Raw genomic sequence first — 23,404 nt, 5'->3', positions numbered from 1 at the left:
AAGTGCCGATCAAAGCACATACCAGCATTGTGAAAAAAAGAATGCAAAGAAAGTTACGCTGATTTTTCTTTCGGCCGCTTTCCAGCGTTAACATATTTCTGAACAAAAAGGGGTCATCCGCCCCACTTCAGTATCGGAACTTTTAGGGACGTCTACGGCAAAAAGCGCGATCCCTGAAGCCAGCAGCAATTCAAAAGCTCACTGCATAATTTACAACTTTGTGCACTTGGTTTGCCGCAGAATCAATTATTCACTCAGCAAATATTTTGTATGGAAAAACAAACACGTTGGGTAAATTAGGCAATCAGGAGATTAAGTATTAAAATGCTATTAATTTTCAATAACACAGTCACCTTGTAAAGCGTTTATTGAAAACACCAGGTATAATGTCTATCAAAATTTGTAGCTACTCATTATATAGTCCACTGTTCTTTGAAAATTTTATTTTGTTCTTCAAATCAAGTAATCCGCTAGGTCTTCTGCTGTCAGAACGCAGATTTTTTAATCCTATCTGACAAAATAGAATTCAGATCACTATTTGAGTTAATCGACGAACTACTAAAGAAAAAATTAGAGTCCGGTTTACAGCTGCTATACACAACTCAGAAAGTGTTGCAATTAATCTCAGGAATCGGAGAGACAACATTTCCGTTGTCGCGATACAACTGGCTACGCAGCTGATCCACAGAGCTCCTCGGGAATCCAACGTCATTGCGTTCGGGCACCAAAAAGTGTATTCTCTCCGTTGTTGAACTCTGACAGAAATCGCTCGAAAACCGTAAAGCAATTTGGTGATAAGCAGCGGGTTTTCCTTTTTTAAATTTTGGGTTACCAATCTTAATGCAGACTAATGGCTCCAGCTGACACTTCGCGTAGGACTATCAGGTTGCTTAGGCGTTCGGTGGAGTCTGGACTACTTTAAATCAGCTTCTGTTTGCTCCGTAATGTCGTTTAACGAGCTTGTGTTATGTTTGACTGTTATGAGCAAAGTATGACAACACTTTCCATGAAAGAATAACAGAAACGACGCAATGAACATTCCGGCTATTTCCGGACAAAAGTTCAAAAAATTCTCGAAAACAAAATTTGTTTAGTACTAATTGAAAACCACCAACTCCCGCTTTCGGTCGTTATTCAACTGTAAATCTTTACTTATTATTGTGTAAGAGCAATTTACAGCATATATTGTACCTGTTTATAGTTCAGTGGACAAATGTTTGTACGGCAAAACTGGGGCACTGGACTTTCATGCTGAACATGCTGTTTTATATTCGGGGCGTGGTGATGCAACAGCCAGGCTTGTTAGAAATAGCTAAAGAGTTGTATAAGATTGTTCTGCGGCAACTTTTTCCCTCATATTAGAAAAGAGGAACCTCTCACAAACCGCAACTTAAAACCAGACGACTTTGACACCACATCTATGAAGGAACGATAAAAGATGTATAATTTACAACTGAAGCTTTTTTCTAAAGATCTTTCGGTTGCCTTTAGCAAATTAACCGAGTCAATTTCCGTAATCATTTTCGAAGTAACTACATTCGTGATACTTACTAGAACCCTTTGAGATCCCTATTTGAGTCAATAGAGACTCACACAAACAGAGGAAAATCTTGAGTCCAAATCTAGTAAACACTGAAATAAAAAAGCAATTAGTAAGTCCATTACCTCGTCGTCTCACTCAATGAGCATCGGCGGTAAAAATAAGAACCAAACTACAAGGTCATACTGGTTATTAGAACGATACTGCAGCATTGAAAAATTGCGTGGAGGGTGCAGTTTTAAGATGTGTCCAGATGACACTTTGATCTGTTCAAAATGTAAACTTTTGAGAACTTTGCGATTAACTAAGATTCCATAAAGAAATGTCTAGCTAAGGAGTCAATTTCACCTTTTGGTACTATAGAGGTTGCGTATATAAGCATCAACCGATATTGACTTTTTTCTATTTCTTCTTTCAAGTCACACTTTTTTTGATCAATGCTATATGTATCTGTGATTCTCTGTGAAACTCCAGCTTATATTATATATTCCACGTAGTGACTTGTTAACTTAGAATACCAATATATTTACAAATCAATGTGCACTTATTGTAGCATGCCAAACTAGAGCCAGTACAGTTGCAGATGTTGAACTCATGTAGAAAAGTAAATATAAATTAGTTAAGTTAATCAATGTTTCCAACCCAGGGAACGCCTCTTATTTTTTCAGCAGAAGATGAGTCAAGAGGGAATCAAGAGGAATCATGAGTTGGGAATCAAGAGAATTCAAAGCAAACGGTGTAAGGTTGTGTACAGTGGTTCACTTAGTTAGCAACTGCAAAAGAAATTTTAAATATTTTTAGCATCTTGCAGTCCAATTAAATCGCATCTCTCTTCGAACAGATCGATTCGATTTTCAACAAAAGAGAGTTTCGATCAGATAATATTTAGCGGAACCCAGGCCTGGGCTCCGACGTATGAAAAGACTTGAAGACACTATAATTACAAGGTCGAGCTTCCTTGTTACAGTCCAGCTAATATCTTTTCATGGGCCGAGCTAAAGTCTCTTAATGGGCCGAGCTAAAGTCTCTTAATAACTCTTCATTAGTCATTTCATAACCAACAAAGTTGAACTAATGTCTTTTAATGGGTCTACCACTGGTTTTTTCATAAGTCTGGTCTTATTCGGAGTTTGAATTTTTTATGATTTTGTACATACAGAAGCAGAACCGGAGCAAGACCAAATGGCTTTGCACCGGAGCCGTCCAACTTAAGAAACAGTTGCAAAACTGCCAAAAGCCTTAAAAATTTTGTGAAGTCTTATTTTGGCAGCTTGAAAATATTAACCGATTACTTGATTCAATGAAACCAGCTAGCTTAGGTGTATTGGTCCTAGTCCCAGTAGCCAACTTAAGAAACAGTTGCAGAACTGCCAAAAACCTTAAGAATTTTGTCAAATCTTTTTTGGCAGCTTGAAAATATTACCCGATTACTTGATTCAATGAAATCAGCTGCCTTAGGTGTATTGGTTCTAATCCCAATAGCCATGAAAAAATTTCTGCGTTATTCAATTTGTTTTCCCTTCCGGAGCAAGACTAAATTGCTTTGCACCAGAACAGTCCAACTTAAAAAATAGTTGCAAAACTACCAAAAGCCTTAAGAATTTTGTCAAATCTTATTTTGGCACTTTGAAAATATTAACCGATTACTTGATTCAATGAAACCAGCTAGCTTAGGTGTATTGGTCCTAGTCCCAGTAGCCAACTTAAGAAACAGTTGCAGAACTGCCAAAAACCTTAAGAATTTTGTCAAATCTTTTTTGGCAGCTTGAAAATATTACCCGATTACTTGATTCAATGAAATCAGCTGCCTTAGGTGTATTGGTTCTAATCCCAATAGCCATGAAAAAATTTCTGCGTTATTCAATTTGTTTTCCCTTCCGGAGCAAGACTAAATTGCTTTGCACCAGAACAGTCCAACTTAAAAAATAGTTGCAAAACTGCCAAAAGCCTTAAGAATTTTGTCAAATCTTATTTTGGCACTTTGAAAATATTAACCGATTACTTGATTCAATGAAACCTTATCTAACCAGCTAGATTCAATCAAATCTTGTCAAACCAGCTAGTTTAGGTGTATTGGTTGCTTAGCGTTCAAAATTATGAGCTATCTTTTTTAAATAAATATTTCATGTTTTTGAGGGATTTGTGGTTCTTCTGAATCGTACAATATTAAGGAGCATACATGCTGACTACGTTATATGCAATATTGCACGTGAAATTTTAATGGCAAAAAAACAGACTTATGAAAATACCAATGATGAACCCATGAAAAGACTTTTACTCGACTTGGTTTGCAAACATTGTGTCGAGCTTGAATCCAGCGTAAACTTTGGGTACAACCAAAATCTTTGTAAAATTTTGGGTCCAGCTATTTTTTTTTGCGAAAAATCTGAGTCGAGCTAAAGTCTAGAATGTCTTAAAGTCCGCTAAAATCTTTTCATAGCTCAAATGAGTCGAGTATGGTTTTTCATAGTACATTTTGGTCGAGCATTGTCTTTTCATAAGTCTGTACCTAGATCTGGGAAAGTTAGGTATATGAGGTCCAAGTAGATATCATCATTACAGGTTGAAAATTTAACCTGTATTTAGAACTTTACGGTGATTGTAGTTTGTAAATTTAATCTGATACTCTTGAAGAGAACTGTAACTGACCTAGCTGGTTACAAGACAAATCGAGTTCACAGAGAGTGTTGTTTGACACAATGAGTTGAGCAATGAATTGGGAGGTCTGTTCTGTGATATCATTGGCTGCTATGTTCAAAGTCTCCACTGTGCTGTTGTCCAATAGAGACACACATAAAGACTGGGCACCTTCGTCACCCAGCCTGATCAAAAGAGGGAAATTTATGCTGCAGAAAGTTATGATTGATCAAAAGAAAGAGGCAATTTCAGTAAAAAAAAATGGCAGGTTTGGGAATGTTCGGCCATCGAAGGGAATCACAGGAGACCTTCATTTGACCGTAACTTGAACAGCAACTTTACACCGTGGATTAAAATATTTATTAGTTGTAATTTTTGGTTATGAGGGTCTGCGTTTTAAATTTAAATAATTAAGGTGAGTTATTGCATTGTACATAATCATAAAACTACGAAGACAAAAAATTAATTGAAAACCGCCCTAGTGATCGAAGAATTTGTAATCTTGCGAGAATCTTGCAAGCAATCTTGCAAGGGAATGCATACTTCTTGCAAGCATCTTGCAAGATTCTTGCAAGATTTGAATCCATCTTGCAAGATTCTTGCAAGATTTGAATCCAACTTGCAAGATTCTTGCAAGATTATAAATCAATCTTGCAAGAATCTTGCAAGATTTTAAATCCATTTTTTGTCTCACCTGCAGGAATGATGACGCTGAATAAGACAATGGCAATGATGAAATAGCTAATTTCTGTCGGAAATTTCTCGAAGTCAAGCTAAGAACCGACTTTTTGAGATTTTCCAGTATGATCTAATTTTTTTACCCTCCTCCTTTTGCATTCCGGGCTTGGGACCGGCAGTGGCGGAGTTACACAAAACAATTGTAGGAGAATTGAGCAAAGCACTAGGTAAATTTACCTGGCTCAAAAAGCTCTCTCCAAAATAAAACAAAATAAAGCACCCAATCAAATAAATATACATTTTAACATTAAAATACAAGACAGCAAAACAAACAAGACAACAAAAGAACACAAGGCAGCAAAACAAAACAAGACAGCAAAACAAAACAAGACAGCAAAACAAAACAAGACAGCAAAACAAAACAAGACAACAAAACAAAACAAGGCAGCAAAACAAAACAAGACAGCGAAACTAAACAAGACAGCAAAACGAAACAAGACAACAAAACAAAACAAGGCAGCAAAACAAAAAGAGTACTGCAAATGTTGGAAAGCCTTAATCATGACACTAAAACTGAATTTTGAATTTTTAAATGCTAGTATAAAACATAAACAAGGCGGCTCGTTAATGTGCGTTCGCACATGATGTTCCGACCCGAGCTCATCTGCATTTTTGACTTGATTGTCAACCAAATGAAGAAATAACAAAAATAGATGTTTGAGTTTAAAACAATCGTTACCCAACCTATCTACTTATTGAATTACATAACGCCATGCTTTATTACAGCGCCAATGGGATCTGACCTTAAGAGACTACGAGACAAAAAACAACCAAAAAAATTATCAAAAACAAAAACTTCACGGCAAAAAGTAAATATCTAAATTTAAAAGCACATAGTAACAACGTCAAAATAAAGTCACATATAACCTTAACTACTCAAATTTAAATTCTCCTTTCTATACAGAGGACGGAAATTTTTCTTAATGAGACTATGTTACAAGTCAACAATGAGAACGACAAATGAGTCGAAATTCAAAAATTAATCAACATTTTTTAAACCAAGAAATTTCAAAACTCTTAAAAATCATTAGCTTTAAACTAAATAATCCTTGATAAATTACTAAAAAGTTACTACAAAACCAAGGCTTTGTCTTTGGGTAGTCTAAGCCTTAGAAACGAACTAACGAAAATCCTACAAAAAATAGAAACGAGTTGCGAAAACACAAACTATTGCTACCAATAAAATCATTAGCTATTATCTGAACATTAAGTATTTTTAATTCAATTCTTACTTCTACTAGTTCAGCTTCAGGAATTATACTGAGAGATTAAATAAGTTTATTTGGGTCACAATTGTAAACCATTGTGATCTGTTTCTACGCGATTGTTCTGAAAGAAGAAAAAAAGAAGCGCAAAAAATTACCACTCAAAAAACGTTTATAAAAACGCATATTGTCCATCAAACAAAGCGTCGGTGACAAATAATATCAGTAAATATGTTTTTTTTTGGAGTACAAGAAATTGGATGTGACCTCTCATTGATGAAAATAAGTTACAATTTGACGAAAAGATCAACAAAAACTGAAAATTTTGAAAGATTTTTGAAAATATATATCATAAACTTTAAGACAAAAGGCTATAAACCGACTAATTGATTCGGGTAACATCAATAATCCAATCCTCAATTACACGCCTAAGAGACTTGTCAGCAATTTACGGCTTCCTAAAGAGCAAAAACAACAACTTAAAAAAAAATTGAGCAAGAAAAGTGTCGAAGGCATTAAAAAATGAACTTTTCACTGGAATTTTTCCATTTTTCAATTAATTTTTTAACAGCAATGGGATTCCCTTTTTTTATCTTTATAGTTTCAGAACAAATAAATTAGAACCACGAACTGTTTGTTTTTGAGACCTCGTAGTATCAACGCCATTATTTTCATTAGCTTCAATGGAATCCACTAAATACGCTAAATTATGCCTCCATGGGACAACAAGTTTGTTGGCCATTCAAATTTGGTCAATAAGACCATACAACAAGTTACTGAAGATCAAAACAACAACAAAGACAGGCAACAACCAGAAGTTCACTAGAAAAGTGCCAGAAGAAAGTGTCGAAGCAAATTAAATCATAAGTTCTTCTCTGAAAACTTTTTTTATGATCCGTTGAACGTTTTCCCTAAACCAATGGGAAATATCAGTATTAGGATAATGTGATAAGATTTCAAAAAGATCTAAAAATAAGGAAAAAGTACCCGAATATTAAAAACAAATATATGAAAACTAGTGGCCTTGAAGTTTTAGAACAAAAAGGTAGAAAATAAAACCGCTAACCAGATTTTTTTCGGCTGTGCTAGAAATAAAAAGGGATCCTGTAAGTACTAAGACTGATTAACAGTCCACAAAAAAAACTAAGGATCAGTTAATGTTCAAAAAAAATTCGAAAAACTTAAAGTCTTAACAGCCATTACATTAAAAAGCTTTTAACGGAGGTCAATAACTACGCTCAGAAATAACACGATGGCAAAAAAGATGTTTGTCATGCATAGATAGTCAATATGAGATCACAATAAGTTATAAGACTATGAAAACAACAACAAAAACATGCGAAAACCAAAATTCAGTAGAAAAGTGCGAGAAGAAAATTTCGAAACCATTTAAACCATTAGTTTATCTGTGATCCACTGTCTGTGATCCACTGAATGTCTTTTCAAAGCCCATGAGATTAGAATATTATTTGGATATTGTGTATAATATTTGGATAATATGATAAGAGTTCAAAGGTAACCAATAATACGAAGATATCCAATTTTTTTTTTTTAATTTTGAATTCTTGTGTTATTGAAGTCATATAATCAATAGTTAGAAGATAAAACAGCCAACGAAACTTGTTTTAGTTTCATTAGAAAGCAAGTGGGTTCTGTCAATACTGAGACTGACTAACAGTTCATGAAAGTTTTAGGATTGATGAATGTTCAAAAAAATTTTGAAAAATTATTTTTAAGTTCTTAACAACCATTAAATTCAATAATTTTCTACGGACGTCAATTAATACGATCAAAAACTCTTAAATAGGAGTATAGGATTGTTTGTCATGCATAGATGATCAATAGGACATCACAACAAGTCTTATAACAATGAAAACAACGACAAAATCAGGCAAAAACCAAAAATTCAGTAGAGAAGTGAGAGAAGAAAAGGTCGAAAAAATTTGAAACCAAAAGTTTTTTTCTGAAAAATTTATCTGTGCTCCAGTGATTCTTCTTGAAGCCAGTAGGAGCTGCCAATTTTAGGATAATGTTATAAAATTTTAAAATTAGCCAATAATAAGGAAATATCCAAAAAAAATTTTGAAAACTTTATGAAATCTTGTGTCATTGAAGTAATATTACTAAAAGTTAGAAGATAAAACCGCCATCTAGATTGAATTTGATTACAGTAGGACGGAAGAGGGTGGTGTCATCACAGAGACTGACTTACAGTTCACGATAATAAGTTTATGATTGGTTAATGTTGGACAAAATTTTCGAAAAATTATTTTTAAAGTCTTAACAGCCATTAGCTGTCCCCTCAAAGCACTATATATGCTCTTTTAAATCTCATTACGGAACATATTGCACTGTTAGTCAATGAGTCCATGCCATAAGACTCCAAAAAATTAGTAAAACCTCGAAAAGAAGTTCGTTCAAAATTTCATTTAAAATTACGAAAACTGAGTCGAATTTTAAAAAAAATATGAGCAATTCCTTGAAAACGATTTCTTTTGTTCATTGGGCTTCAGTTGACTTTAAAAGAGGTTTGTCATCAACGAAACCTCGATATGAAAAGTGACTTGTCTCTAGGTGACTTGAAGGAGCAAAAAACAGTAGAAAAATTTTATTAAAAAAAGAGCTCTCAAATAGATTTCAAATTTTTTTGATATTGAAGCTCCCTATGAGACCAGAACTAGTCTTTTTTATCGCCTTTTGTCTATTAGGAACAAGAATTTGGTTCATTTATTGGAAGAAATTTAAGTTCGAAATACTAATTTTTTAGAAAACATCTCAATTTGAAGAAAAATCACACTAAAAGTGAATAAATATCGCATGTTCACACAAACATCAATCCTCGCTAACTCCTCGAAAAAAAACGAAAATCAAAAAAATCTTTTTAATTTTGAATTCTACGCTGGACCAGCTTTTTAATGATACCACTCACATTTCTCTGCGATGAATATATCGATCAGCCAAAATTGACTGAACAAAAAAAACCCATTTGAGTATATAGTTCCTCCCTCCCACAAAAGGGGTCGGAACAATAATTTTTCCTAGTTTCTCGATGAGTAGATATAGTGGTAGCTCAAGCCCAAAAAATAGCAACCATTTGCAGATAACGAATAGTACACCTGTTGAGTCTCAGGTTGAGATGCTTCAAAGCAGTCGGTTTTTTCAGTGCGTGGGCAATGGCGGCCATGCCCTGGTGACCAATCTGATTGTCGAGTAGGTTCAACCGGGTGATCTTGCTGTTGTTGATGAGTTTACCAACTGCCCTGGCACCCTTGTCGCCTATCTTGTTGAAAGACAGATCCAGTTCTTCCAGATTGGGGTGGTTCAACATATGCTTGATCATCACTCTTACCTGTAAGGAGAAAATCGAACCATGATAACCCAACCAGTTCTATTAAAACAGATAAAAAATCACCAGATCTGTATAGTAACGTTTTTGCTGCCACTTTTTACACTAAACTCCAAATTTAGTAAAGACAGCAAATATTCGCTTATGAGAGAAGAACAGTCGAAAATTGCAATCATTTCATAAAATTTTATTGGGAAATGTTGTGTGCGTTGAATTTGAACATCTTTTGATGCTATATGTTTGAAGGTAATTGCAATTGTTGTTCGTTCATTCACTGCTTAAGAATAAGCAAATACTAAGCTGCAGAAATTGTAACCAAGATAACTGTCGGGAATCGTTCATTTATTTTTAATTTTATTATATCTTGTCTCACTCAAAGGAATTAATCCCGCAAATTTTCAACCCTAAAATCCTTTCCCTAACCCAATTCTGAATGATAATTGTGACAAATATTTGGAGAATGAAAATCCGGGTGAACCCGAGCCGAGACCGGATGGTTATCTTGCCCGATCTTGCATGTTCACTGAGAAAAAGACAGAGGGGCGAATTAATCGAGGTGAAACGATAAAGGTGAAAAAGCGGGACACCATTTTCGCATTTGTGGAATATTCTACGCTCAATAGAAATAACACAACATAGTTTAAAATGAACATTTAAACACGGACCTTTTCGTCGTCAACTTTGCTTCTCTGAACGGACAATTTTTTCAAATGCGTGCACTTCTGTACAAACTTAGACAAGTTCAAGCAGTCTGTGCTTGTGAACAGAAACAGGTTCCATTCGAAGTTCAACAGACATCCGTCCACGCCATACACGACTGAAAACTCTTCCATATTTGGAAGGAGCTGCAGTATGTCGTTGAAGTCAAAATGGCTGTCGTTCTCAATGACGTCACCTGCGTCGCTTCCTGTGTCGGAGAGATCTCCGTCGTCTTTAGAGGGTTCTCGGATTGGGGGTAGGAGTTGACGTACGTCCACTCGGACAATGAATCGTCCTACAAAAGATGCGCAGCCATAACTTCTGTTTGCTAAGATATAGCTATACTGCGTTGGTATAACTTTCTTTAGTCAGAATGTGACAGCTTTTGTCAAAAAAATCAAATTTTCGTACCTGAAAGTTTGAAGACTCAGGAACACTTCTAAAATTTTGGTTTAAATTAGAATTTTAAAGTAGTGTTTAATCTCAACTTTCAGGTGCGGGAAATCTCCTTTGTTTGCAAATGAATCTTTATTTGAAAAAAAAACAATGTGAGGTTTAAATGACAGAAGAGGGACTAACTCAATAGTCAATACTGAAGATATTGTGAGAAAGTAAGATAACCTCTATCCATTGTTCTATAAAATGTGAGCATTGTCAAATCATTACAGCATATTACAGTAGTATTTGATTTCTAATGCCGAGCTGCCAGGATCTCAATAACTCTAAATTACCATTAAAATGAACTTCAAAATTTAAAGAAATATTTAGACAGAAATGGTGTTTGGTAACCATGATCTTGTTCTTTCGACTAATCATCAGCAAAACTCAAAATTTTCTATGACTGTTCCATGCTTAACTCCATAAAAACCATGTATAATTTTAAGACTAGTACATTTCGGTTATGGGGTCAACCGAGGGAGTTTAAGACTAACCAACAAGAGTTAGATAGTTCTTGAGGACAGACAAGTCAGTGGTTCCAGGAATGAATGCCTCTATCATCTCTTGCAATTGTCTCTCAAAGTACAGTCTCTTGTAGCTGTTACCATATTTGGATATATCACATACTGGCCACTTGTCATCACAACACCTCTTCCAGTACTCCTCTGCCTCGATCAGATTGGCTGTGATCTCAATTGGAACCTCAGTTGACAGTTTTCCGAGAATCTGGGTCTGGTACTTTGCTGGGAGAGGGGGCGTCTTCTTTGCTGAAGTCAAAAGTGTAGTTAGATCTACTTTCTCCAAATATTCTCTGCAATGGAATTATCCCTTATCTCTGCCACCTGTATGCTACGTACCTCAGGACACCTAAGATCAAAGCGCTTTCGTGAGAGTTCAAAAATAATATTGAATTGTCTGTTTGAAGGATAACCAGGTTGAAGTTCAAGATCAAATAAATCTTTCAACACGCCGTCCCCAACCGAAACACCTCTAAGCAGACCTTTCCATTCCAAACTGACCTCAGATCAGACCCTGCCCATGTGGACAATTATCCAGAACTTCGAGAACTCGAAATTTTCAGAAACTATGTAATTCGAGAGCACGATTCGCAGGTGTACCCTCGAATTAGACATGGTCAGAAGTTACTTCGGCCTGGGACCTTGACTTGGGCATAGGCTGCATTTTTTGAACTTACATTGAGCCTTTATACACTGCAACTTTGACAACTACGTCCAATCCCTTTTTGAGATGTTTAGGGTGAAGAAGGGGTGAGTGGGGGGGGGGTCGGCTCCTCAATTAAATTTTAGTTCTATTTTTGTGTTAGGACAGAGATAGAGAGATAGATGAAATGATTGCAGAGTTTACTATACCTTCAATAAGCAGATTTACCATCTCTAACATAAAACCATAGTTTAAAGGTGCCTCACGAGTTCTCATAGTGTTGTGAGGTAGACAGATCAAGTGATGACTTCTAACTAAGAGTCTGCGAAAGTGGAACTCGTTGATTGTTTTTTAATTTTTTAATGCCCACAATATACTATGACAAGATTCTAACGCAATCAGAGCAGAAACAATTAATTTTGATTCATAAATGACCTCAATAAATTCTATATCATAAACCCTAATTTTGGCATCGCTCTTAAATCCGGAATTTTGACTTTATGCCGAGTTCCAAAACTTTTTCATTGGGATATGCCATATTCTTTTTCAATTGTCATATTTTTTGTAGACGAGTCATGATGATTTCACACAGTTTAATTTTGTTCATAACGGTATCGTCAAGAAACACTTTCCATTGAGCTCACAAAGCAAAACAGCGTTAACTATAAACAACACTCAGCGGTCCAGCAGTTCAGTTCAGAACTGATCTCATGAAGGCAAGATTTAAACATTGCTCACCGACATCTTTTAAAATGGGATTTTGAGGAAAATTAGTGATTATATTTTCCATCGTCAGCTCAGACAGAAGTGGTACTGTGGCCAGTGTCCACTCGGGATCCTCGGCTATGATTCTCCTCATCTTCCTGGGATCAGCTGCCGGGTTGTCGTAAGACACTGCTTGCTCTAATGTTATTGGGGGACCTGCATCTGCAGGTGGGTCTGAAGCTGCTGGGGCTTTAACAGAGGAGGGCTTGTTGCCAGCTGTGGCAGATGGATCCTCCTTCTTTTCTTCCTGAACATTGCAAAAAAAGTTAAACAATTTTCGTACAACAAAAGTTTGCTATGATCTGAAGAGCGAATAATATTCAATTCTTGATCTTAAAATGGTTCATTAGATGCCATCAGTTAAATCATTCAGATTAATGTTAGATCACTTGATTGTTCACCATCATCTTTTCGTGTCAAATATCCGCTTTTAGCAAGTACATATACTCAATTTTGTCACTGTTTTCTGCAATTTATGTGAACATTAAAACAAGCAAAAATCGAAGGAAATCAAATTGGTAAATCATTGTATAAAGACTCTCAAACAACTGGCTGCGGATTATAACGACATATTGCAGATTGGCGTTTACAGCTGGATAGGCACGAATTTTTTTCAGAAGTTTGGTATATAAATTAGGTAGATCTCAAGTAATTTATAGCAAAACTTCCATAATAAGGATTTGGGCTATTCGAAACAATCATCCGTGGGTAACAGTTATAAAGAAACTGGTTTGCTAAAACAACTATCGCCAAGTAAATCAGCGTTCTAATCAAATATGAATTTAAAGTTGTCGTGGTCTCATGCAAGAGTAACAAAAATTTTATTATTTTGAATTCAAAATGGCCTAAAAGTACAAAAATTCAAGGGTATTTTCAGTCGCTATCAGCGTGAACATTTACAGAACCGTCTAAATATAGATAAACTGATAATGGTCAATTTAAAACTTAAGTATGAACAAGTTTTTCACCTTGCCGTATATGGCAAGTATCTGTGCAGTTTTTTGCACTTAGAACATTGTTCTTCTAACCTGAGAACGTGTCATTGGTATCTTCAGATAGGCTCATCGAGTTGGTTTATGGTCATCGCTGATGGTGGGAAGGTCGAAATAACCGCTCAAATTTTTGGTTTATGTACTTTGATAATTTTGTGGTATGAACAAATTTGAAGCAACGCTTCGGTTCAATTTAGTCACTCTTATTCGAAAAAAATACTTCGCCAACGCCACATAAGAAATCTATGTTTATATCGAACCGAAATCTTAACTCTAAAATGTGATCTTCGCGATATATCACATCCTCACTCCTTTTTTAAGCAAGTTTGTAGGGATAGCTTCTCCAAACCTTTTCGGTTGTTTCTTATTTCTGCTTGAAGTTCTCATGGCCCTTGAAGGTTGTTCTTCTACAGTTACTGAAGTTTCTTCAATGGAGTCGGGTGATGCGAAGTCTGCATTGTTCCTACTGTTCTCAGATTGTGAGTCAGTAGATTGCTGATCAGTATCTTCAGTCTTGACGCCGTCAGGTTCCAGCCGTGCAAGTTGGTTGTCACTAACAAGCACTGTCATGTTTGAATTAGCCGGCTGGATGAATGAGGTGTTCATTCCTTTACGTATAATGAAGGTAGCTGGAACTGTTCTTGATCTGCTCTTTGGTTTGAAAGAGACTGGTTTACATATATCAAAGTCAGTTACTGCTGGAAGTCTCACTTTCCGTCCTAGCAGTAGCTTCATTGGAGTTTTGCCCCGCGTCTTGGAAGTGTTCAGAAGAGTAATCAAACCCTGCTGAAGGAAAGCGCCAATTGACACACTCAGATTTGAACTCCTGGCTTGAATAGCCCGTTTTACTGTTTGAATTGCTTGCTCCGCAAGTCCGTTTGCTCTTGGACGCTAGATGGGTGATTCCATCTTTTTAATCCCCAGTGATTCACCCAACTGTTTTAGGTCAATGCTACCAAACTCGGGACCCTTGTCTTGTACTAACGTTTTTGGTGTCCAAATCTTGCAAAGACTTAACTCAAGTACTCCTTCACTGTGTGTGAAGTTCTATTTGTCGCAGCAAATGCTTCCATCCAGCCTGATCCCGCGTCTGCTATTACTAAGATATTACATTGGTCTTTAACTTAACCCCCGTCCGTATGGAACTTTTCCCGAACTTCTGCTTCTGGCCACGTGGATACTGTGTTCTCCAGGCTAGGCCTGTTTTTTGGCATTCCTTACATTTGCTACTATATCGAAAACTATCTTGACCGACTAAAGGCAACTAAGATATCATTTGGATTGCGCATTCAGTTGCAATTTTAACTGGGTGGATCTCATTGACTTTGGCCATTACCAAGTGTCTTTCTTTGGGTCGAATGAAAGGCACAACTCTTCGGAAGATAATCCCGCTGTGGATACTTAAAGCCCCTTTCTGTTGCTCAGAACGTTTCTCTGCTTCTAAGCTTTGTTTCCAATTTTTTTTATGACAGCCTGGAAGCTTCGATTCAATCCCAGTTCAGTTCTGCTATCTGACTGGGTTACCAGGTTGAATTGAAAAAAATAGATAATGTCGAGAGCAAAGCAGACTCCTTCAATGTCAACCAAATCTTATCTGATCAAAGCGTCAGCGTGATAGATCTGCTCTCAATGAGTATATTCCAATTCGAACTCGAATCAGGGCTATAGCCCATTTCGTGATTCGTGCTGATGCTGTTTTAGGAATTTCCTAGTATAGTGCAAAGAGATTATTGAGTAATTTATGGTCAGTTTGTAGTGTGAACGTCCTTCCCAGCAGGAATTGTTTTAACATAGTGACCACAAAAGACAATTAAAAGTTTCTCTCGCTCAATAATTGAGTAATTTTGTTCGGCTTGTGTAAACTTCTTTGAGACATAGGTCACGGAATGTCCTTCTCTTTAATACATAGATCACGGAATGTCCTTCTCATTCCTATTGCTTTCTCTGAGGCGTTGATCAAGTGGGTTACCATATAACTTTTTTTAATTTTTTCAAGGCATTCTGTTCTTCTTTTTCCCGTCTGTAGTCACCTTTTCTAGTTTCATTTAAAAGTAACTTTTTGTAGCACAATCTGGTATCACTTGTCCATGAAAAACTGCTGAGCCGACAAAAAAAATCTAGTTGCTTCAAACTTGATGGTGGTTTTGCGTTTTTGATTTTATCAACAACTGCTGTTATTCTTTCCTTTGAAACTGAGTAACCAAGAACAGTAAAGCGTGGCACTGGTTTAGAACTGGATTTCTTTTCATTGATTGTGAAAGGCTTCTCACGTAGAGGACTTTTGACCGCAAGCTTTCGATTCTTGTATTGCTTCTTTGTTGTTCAAAATACCAGAACATAATCTTGAAAGGTGGCCAGACCCTTGATTCCTCTGCAACTTGACTCGATGCAGTTTGAGAAGATTGATGAAAAATTTTTCAAGCCCTGAAGAAGCCTTCACGTCTTTAACAATCCTTGCAATTTGTTGGTTCTATATAATTATTTTGCGTCCTTTTCAAAGTCGATTTGATAAAAATAAGTCTAACAAGGCAATTTTGCCAAAACAGGACGCCCGTGGAGATTATCGAATATGGTCTCCTTGCATGGGGTTGGGTAATCATCATCCAAAACTTTGCCGCTAATGTGAACTTTTGCCTCCACGCATAGTCTTAGAGCTCCATTTTTCTTCCGCTGCCAATCTACTGGTTGTTAGCCCACAGGTTTCACTGGCTACGGGATACCCGGTCGCACCATCTTTTCAAATTTTTTGACCCTGTCCCCTAGAGGTAGAGTTATCTTTCTGGCTTTGCAGAACATCGGCTGTTATCCCGGTATGAGTTTCACATCAGCTTTGTATCCTTTGACTGCAGGTAATTTTTCACCACACACTGTGTTAACGCCTTCTTGGATTAGTATGTCTCTCCCGAGTAGTCCAATTTCTTTGTCGGATTGCACAACTGCAAGTTGTTGTTGCCTATACTTACTTCCATTCCACTCAACATCACATATTAGTGATTCCAAAAGCGTCAATTGATAACAATCAATTAGGCGTCAAGACGTCTGATTTTCCCATCTAACTGAGGTTTACCAAGCTTTGTCTCATGAATGATGATATCACAGCACTATCAGAACCGGTCTCAATTTGCCTTTTTATTTTATGATCCTTTACTGTATTGTACTCCCACGTCACTGACATGTTGAACACGTTTTCCTGTTCATAGTCTAATCCCATAATTATTTCAGAATATGTTTCACCAGACAACTTACCCTCTTCTTTGCAGAAATTGTTGTGCTGGTTGTAATTAACTGACCTAGGCTGGGCTTTACTTCTACACTTTTCTGCAAAGTGCCTCAACCTTACACAGGCGTCAATTTTTTTGTTCAAAGCTGGACACCGCTTGCTAGTGTGATGATTACCCCACATCTATTAAACAATTGATCGTTGCCTTTACTACCAGTAAACTTTTCACTAGGTTTTCTGAAGGTTAATTTGAAGTTGTATCCCACTTCCTCCTTCACTATAACCGGTTTATTACCGGTTGATGAACTCTCAAAAGCCATTGATTCACTTCTGTTTTGTAGATTTTCTGTCATGTCAGAAATAGTCATTATTGGTTTACTTTTGCTGCCGTCTAATAGTCTTAATTTTGCCTCGGGGCCTCTCGAATCTGAGATAAGTTCATTTTTACCAACTCCTCCTTGGGGTTGGTCAGTGCTTTTAATTTCTGGAAGTCACAATAGCGTGCGTCTTCTCCTAGGCGCGCTAGAAAATCGTCAACGGATTCTCCATTGCTCTGGACAGCGGACAGAATTATAGCAGAATTAATAAGGCTTCTAATTTTTAAAAATGCGTCTGGTCCGCACATACTAAAAATTCTATTCGTGACATGCAGTTCCGAAATTGTACCGTTGGTGTGTTTTCTTTCTTCTCTGCTCGACATTTCGGCACAAAAGACACAATCCACGCAGTACAGGATTCAGTGTTCTGCAGATCTGAAATTGGTCGGTCTGTTGGTTGTCTGGACACCATTGTCATGGTTGGTCTCATACACGAGTAACAAGAATTTTTTTTTTTAATAATTGAATTGGCCTAAAATTACAAAAATCATGGGTATTTATAGTCGCTATCAGTATGAAAGTTTACAGAACCGTCTAGATACAAATAAACTGATAATGTTTAAATTAAACTTTATGTTTGATCAAGTTTTTCTCCTTGACATATATGGCAAGTTTGAAGTTTTTGCACAATGTTCTCCTAACCTGAGAACGTGTCATTGATATCTACAGGGAGGTCCATCGAATTGGTTTATGCTCATCACTGGTGGTGGGAATGTCAAATTAATCGCTCAATTTTATCGTTTATGTACACTGACAAACTTTTGCTATGAACAATTTTGAAGCCACAATTCGGTTCAATTTATTAACCATTGTTCAATATAATTACTTCAACAACACCAGGTAAGAAAGTTTATATCGACGTTTTAACTCTAAGTTCTGATCTTCGCAACATATCAAAAAAGTCTTTTATTGAGTTTCCCTTACTGTCGAATTCATGGCAAAGAGACGAAGTCATCGCAGACAAAAATCCCTAAGTCTAATATAGTTCCAGACCAATCTCCTCCACACAAAATAATTAGGGGAAAAACAGACAAAATAGTGCCAGACAAAACAGTACACAAACCAAAATTACCGTAGCTTAGTGGTTAGTGCCCTGACTCACGTTCGGAGATCGTAAGTTCGTTTCCGTGTGGTTTGAAAAAACTTTCGCGAAATTTAAAAGCGAAGTTTAATCGGATCATAGAGTCAGGAAAATAGATCGAAAACTGGAAAGCTCTTATATCGCTGCAATAGCTAGATAGCTTCTTGCGTTATTTCAAACCTGAAACGTTATGATATTTTTTAAGCATTGAAGTACAGATATGGATCTTTTCCGTTTGCCCCCCCCCCAGCACGTTATGCTCCCCCATTTACAAAACACGTGCCATTACACAATAAATCATTATGTAGAATTATGACACGTGCTTTGGGGGTGCAAAAAAATGCACCCACCAAGCTGGGTGGAGGGGACACAAACGGAAACGATCCCAGAAATTAGGGGATAAATATTACACAATCGACTGTTCATAAAGTTTAATCTTTCTACTGAAGTCTACTGAGAAAACGGCCATGTTCTGAAATTTCTGTTTTTGGACATGTCCCTGTAATTTTGCATAAGTTTTTGTGTAATATGCTTATTTTTAAATCTAACTTGATGACAAGCTGTTTTTTTGTTGATCGTATTTGAATTTCTGGGTCTTTCCCATCATAGCCCCCCCCATGAAATTATAGCCCCCCCCCCCATTGTGGTATATTTACAATGATTGGGGGGGGCTATAGGTTATCTAACCACTAAGCTGGGGGGGGGGCTATAATGGGGAAGACCCGAATTTCTTTATCATTTTCGCTACAAATGGATGTTTCGTCTTAGCTATTTTTAAGAATTTAAGTAGTGGATAAAACAAGGGATTCAACCACCAGCAAAATTAGTCCCTTTCTCCTAACGCTAATCGCGCATGTCGAATCAGGCCAAATTTTACTGTTTGTTGAATCCCTTGTTTTATCCACTACTATATATTAGCTCTAAAATCAATAAAAAAAATCAATTGAAATCAAAAATAAAAACAAAAAATCAAAAAACCAAAGCAAAAATTATATTTCACTCTTAAAGAGTGATTCACTCTTAGTCGGAGTGATCCCCAGTAGAAAAGATTGCTCTTTTTTGCTCTTAAAGAGTGATTCCCTCTTTTTTGTTATTTTTTTTTATTTTTTTATACTTTTTATTTCAAATTATCTATACGTTTCAATAAATTTATATTTTCTTTTATTTTTTCTATATTTATTCCATTATTAATAAGAAATGATACAAAATTATAGTATTTACATGAACAACTATCAGTGAAACTGCTCAACGGAGTTGTTTTGCAAATTCGCAGATCCTCTGTTTGGTTAATATTCGGAGATCCTCTGACTTTGCCAATTAGGATTATTTGTTTTATCCGCGAAGCGGTTACACCGATCAGTTAAATTTCTACTAAAACCTCTAGTCAATTCTATATCTGGATGTTGTTTCTTTACATGAGCCCGTATCCCATCATATCTCACAACAGAAGTACAATATGGACAATTAACTTGAGCTGAATTACAACTTCTACATGTATACTTACCCTCATCAAAATTATTTAGTGGTTTTATATAATTACACTTATTACAACATCTAGTTAATACTTCTGAGCTGGGGTTAAGGTTAGGGTTAGGGTTAGGGTTGGGGTTAGGATCTGAGTTAGAGTTATAGTCATAGATAGAACCAGAACCAGAACTAGAGCTAGAACTGGGGTTAGAACCAGAACCAGAAATAGAACTAGAGCTAGAACTAGGGTTAGAATTAGAGTTAGAAATAGGGTTAGAACTAAAACTAGAACTAGGGTTTGAACTAGAATTAGAATTAGAATTAGAACTGGGGTTAGAACTAGAATTAGAACTATTACTAGATTCATTTTTTAAAGAACAACCCCATGGAGAAAAATCATTAGCACAAATACCACTTAATTTTATATTACCACACATACATTTATCAGTTTTATCTTTATGAAATGATTCATAATGATATTTTAAAACAGCAATGTTTACACATTTATGGTTACACTCTAAACATTGTAAAAGCATTTATAATAGGGTAAACTATAATATTTACCTAATCCTTCACAGGGTAAAATTTAGCCATGATTTCAATTAAATCTTTAGTATTATCTTTGGATGTGATACACTCTGCTAAATATTTATTTCCTAAAGTATTGAGTGTATTAGTTTTACATCTCTTATCTAAGATCAAATCAAGGTCTAATTCTTTTTTAACTTTAACAAAATTTGTAATCTCTTCTCTAAATTCTTCATTATTTATATATAGTTTGTTTAAAAACCTTCCTCCCTTTCTATTCAAAAATCCCATCTTTTCATTGACGAAGTCACAGTTACACTGATTTATATACTCCTCTTGTATCAGGGAACCTGCTTCGCAGATTGTATTTCGTGTTTCACCTTCCAACTCTTCTCCATATCCAACATTAACTAATGTATTTACTCTACTCAACATTGTACTTGCTCCCATTGCTACAGTTCCAGTATTTCTTGATTTTGAATTAGGACAAAAACAGTTAAATATAAATAAACCTGCGCCTATAATTCCACCAATATTTGATAAAATTTTCATACCCTTTCCCATAATCATTTCTTTAGTTAGAAAATCATTCTGTATGTTAGAACATCATTCTGTATTTTAATATTATTTAAAGTAAGAAGTTTATTAAAACAAAACTGATAGTTATCATGATAAATAACATTTCTATCTGTTGCAATAATCATTAGTGGTTTCATATATGCTATAAGTTTAATTATGTCTTCTCTTTCTAAATCATCTTTTAAACTAAGAGCTTTTAAATCAAGGAAACCAACTCTTGAATCATATATCATTGTTCTATTACTACTAATAATAATGAAAGTATTTTCCTTTTTATTGTATTTAATTATACCATAACGAAGTTCATCTGACATTCCATCTGTATAATTATAATAGTTACTATTTAATTCACTAATTATTTTATTGAAGTCATGTTCACATTTATATATCTCATTAAAGTTTTTAAATAGATCAGGTCCATTATAAGTTGTTAAATAAATGGTAACACAACTCATTCTAGCTGTATTAATTATTTGAGCTGGTTTATGACACATTACAATCATTTGAATATTATATTGTCTACCTTCAGTAAAATAATAACCTATATCCTTATTTAACCTATCACCCATATCATCAAGTACTATTACACAATTTTGAATTTTATGCATATTATTTTTTGTGATCATATTTATATCACATTTATTAAACCAGTATCAAACTAATTAGACTCAGGATCTATCCAGTCTCTGTCATCATTACAAACTATAACTATATTTTTAGCTTGGTCTTGGTTTTGGTTTTGGTTTTAGTCTTGGTTTTGGTTTTGGTTTTGATCTTGAACTTGACCATGGTCTTAGTATAACTTTAAGTATTGTCTAATAAAATATGTTTTACCCGTTCCAGTTCCACCATAAACAATAGTATGTAGTGGTGACTTTTCAAGTTCAAATCTAACTAGACTCCTATTCATAAATCCACCAAAGCTTTCTTCTAGTTTTGTATATTTACTTGGTCTTGAATCATATATTATATAACAAATTCCAATTATAATAATAAAAAAAACTGCACTACCTGTTTCCATTTTTATATAATAAAAATAGAGTTGATTTAGATTTAGATTTAGACTTAGACTTAGACTTAGATTTAATAAATTTATTATATAAAAATGCTCATCCTAACTTTTGAGGAATTCAATAATAAATTTAATATTGATAATAATGCTATGAGTGATATCAGAATAAAAGATATAGGTAAAGATATAAGTCTAACACCAATTGAGATTGTAATGAGAGATGATAAACCAGAAATGGTAAGTGAACCTAACTCTAACATTATTGTAAATCTACATCCAACTGAAGGTACACATTGGGTTTTAGTTATAAGAAGAGAAGGTGGTCCAACATATTACTTTGACAATTTTGGTGTAGAAACTCTACCTTTATTTTAAGAAGAATATGTTGATCTAGGCTCTAAAGAGAGAATACAACAACATGATGAATCTTATTGTGGGGCTTATTGTTTATACTTGATCTATCTTATTGATAGAGGATTTAGAATTAAAGTGCTTTGAATATTCTAGTTAATCAATGTAAATATCCAGGAATATATAATGAGTGTTTTTGTTTAAGTTGTAATGTTAATGATAATGCTGATGATAATGTTAATGATAAAGATAATTGTTATGACTAATTCAAAACGCAGGTTTCAAGTCGTTAATTTCTTCTTTCTTTACCGAGGGATTCGGTTGTATTTCAATATCAAACTATGTCAGAATAAGTTCAGTTAGCACAATGACACGATTTACAGTAGACAGTCAGACGGTACCTGTTGGTACCAGTTAAAGTAGTTCAAGTACGATAGCTAACAGAAATGGTTACGTAATACAAATGAACAGTTTATGAAACACAGTGAACTAGAATAAAGTTGTATGAGAGTTTCATAGTTTTATCAGTTTCATTTTCAGGTAATCCCTAGGGAAGGTGCCACCCGCACCACACACCCCCGTCGACAAGAATTTTGGGGTACTCAAAATTCTTCTGGATTGAAGAAGTCGCTTGTGTGTAAGCTCGAGATCGAGCTCTTAGCGGGAGACGTAGATGGAGTCTTGTGCTCCTCGCCGTTCGCGGGCGTTGTGGTTGCGATATCGTTCGTATCGTTCGTGTCGTTTGTATTTTGCACTTGGTTGCCGTTTGGGTGATCGTTTACTGGTGCCGTTTCTGTTGCCGGTTCATCCAGAATGTTATCAGAATTGTCCTCGCTTATTGTTATTATGGTGGTGTCCGCCGTGTTTGCGATTTCGGAAGTTGTCGAGTCCAGGTATACAACTTCGACTTTTTTGATAGGCGGTTGGATTGGGAAGTCCTCCGTGGAGCTCATTTCCAGGCCAGTACTCTCGTGGTTGGGTTGGCTCCAGATCTTTTCGACAAGTTTGTCCAATTTTGGAGTGGACTTCATGATGCCCTGGGGAAGTGTTCGTGATGGGGGAGAGTACGAAGTGGACGTTTGCTGTTGGTTGATGTGGTCGTTTGTTTCCATCATAAAGTCCTGTGGGTCGGATGATGTGATGATTTCAAAGTGTTTAGTCCCTGGGGACTCGGACTGGATGTTATGTATTTTGACTGTTGGCGAGAACTTGAGCTTGTTTTTGTTGACTGATGTGAAGCTTTTGCTTTCTGACGAGCTCGAGTAAAG

General features: G+C 35.8%; 2 protein-coding genes across 3 annotated transcripts in view; one reads left to right on the top strand and one right to left on the bottom strand.

Moving 5' to 3' along the window:
- LOC142342913 (uncharacterized) overlaps positions 1-23,404 on the top strand; it is a 486,697-nt gene that overhangs the window by 354,686 nt on the left and 108,607 nt on the right. The window lies entirely within an intron of this gene.
- Positions 1-23,404, bottom strand: part of LOC142342907 (dynein regulatory complex subunit 5-like) — a 53,049-nt gene that overhangs the window by 9,081 nt on the left and 20,564 nt on the right. The window contains exons 2-7 of one of the 2 annotated variants that reach the window (XM_075394573.1): positions 12,503-12,776; positions 11,974-11,997; positions 11,098-11,370; positions 10,132-10,460; positions 9,237-9,469; positions 4,190-4,362 (exon numbers count right to left, since the gene is read on the bottom strand). In XM_075394573.1, the coding sequence (XP_075250688.1) occupies positions 4,190-4,362; positions 9,237-9,469; positions 10,132-10,460; positions 11,098-11,370; positions 11,974-11,997; positions 12,503-12,776 (1,306 nt within the window). The remainder of the gene's footprint in view (positions 1-4,189; positions 4,363-9,236; positions 9,470-10,131; positions 10,461-11,097; positions 11,371-11,973; positions 11,998-12,502; positions 12,777-23,404) is intronic. The other variant, XM_075394574.1, reaches the window with a different exon arrangement.

The sequence above is a fragment of the Convolutriloba macropyga genome, chromosome 7 (genome assembly GCF_964194025.1).
Source record: "Convolutriloba macropyga chromosome 7, txConMacr16.3, whole genome shotgun sequence".
NCBI lineage: Eukaryota > Metazoa > Xenacoelomorpha > Acoela > Convolutidae > Convolutriloba > Convolutriloba macropyga.
The sequence above is the reverse complement of the archived record's forward strand: the minus strand, read 5'-3'. Positions and strand labels throughout refer to the sequence as shown.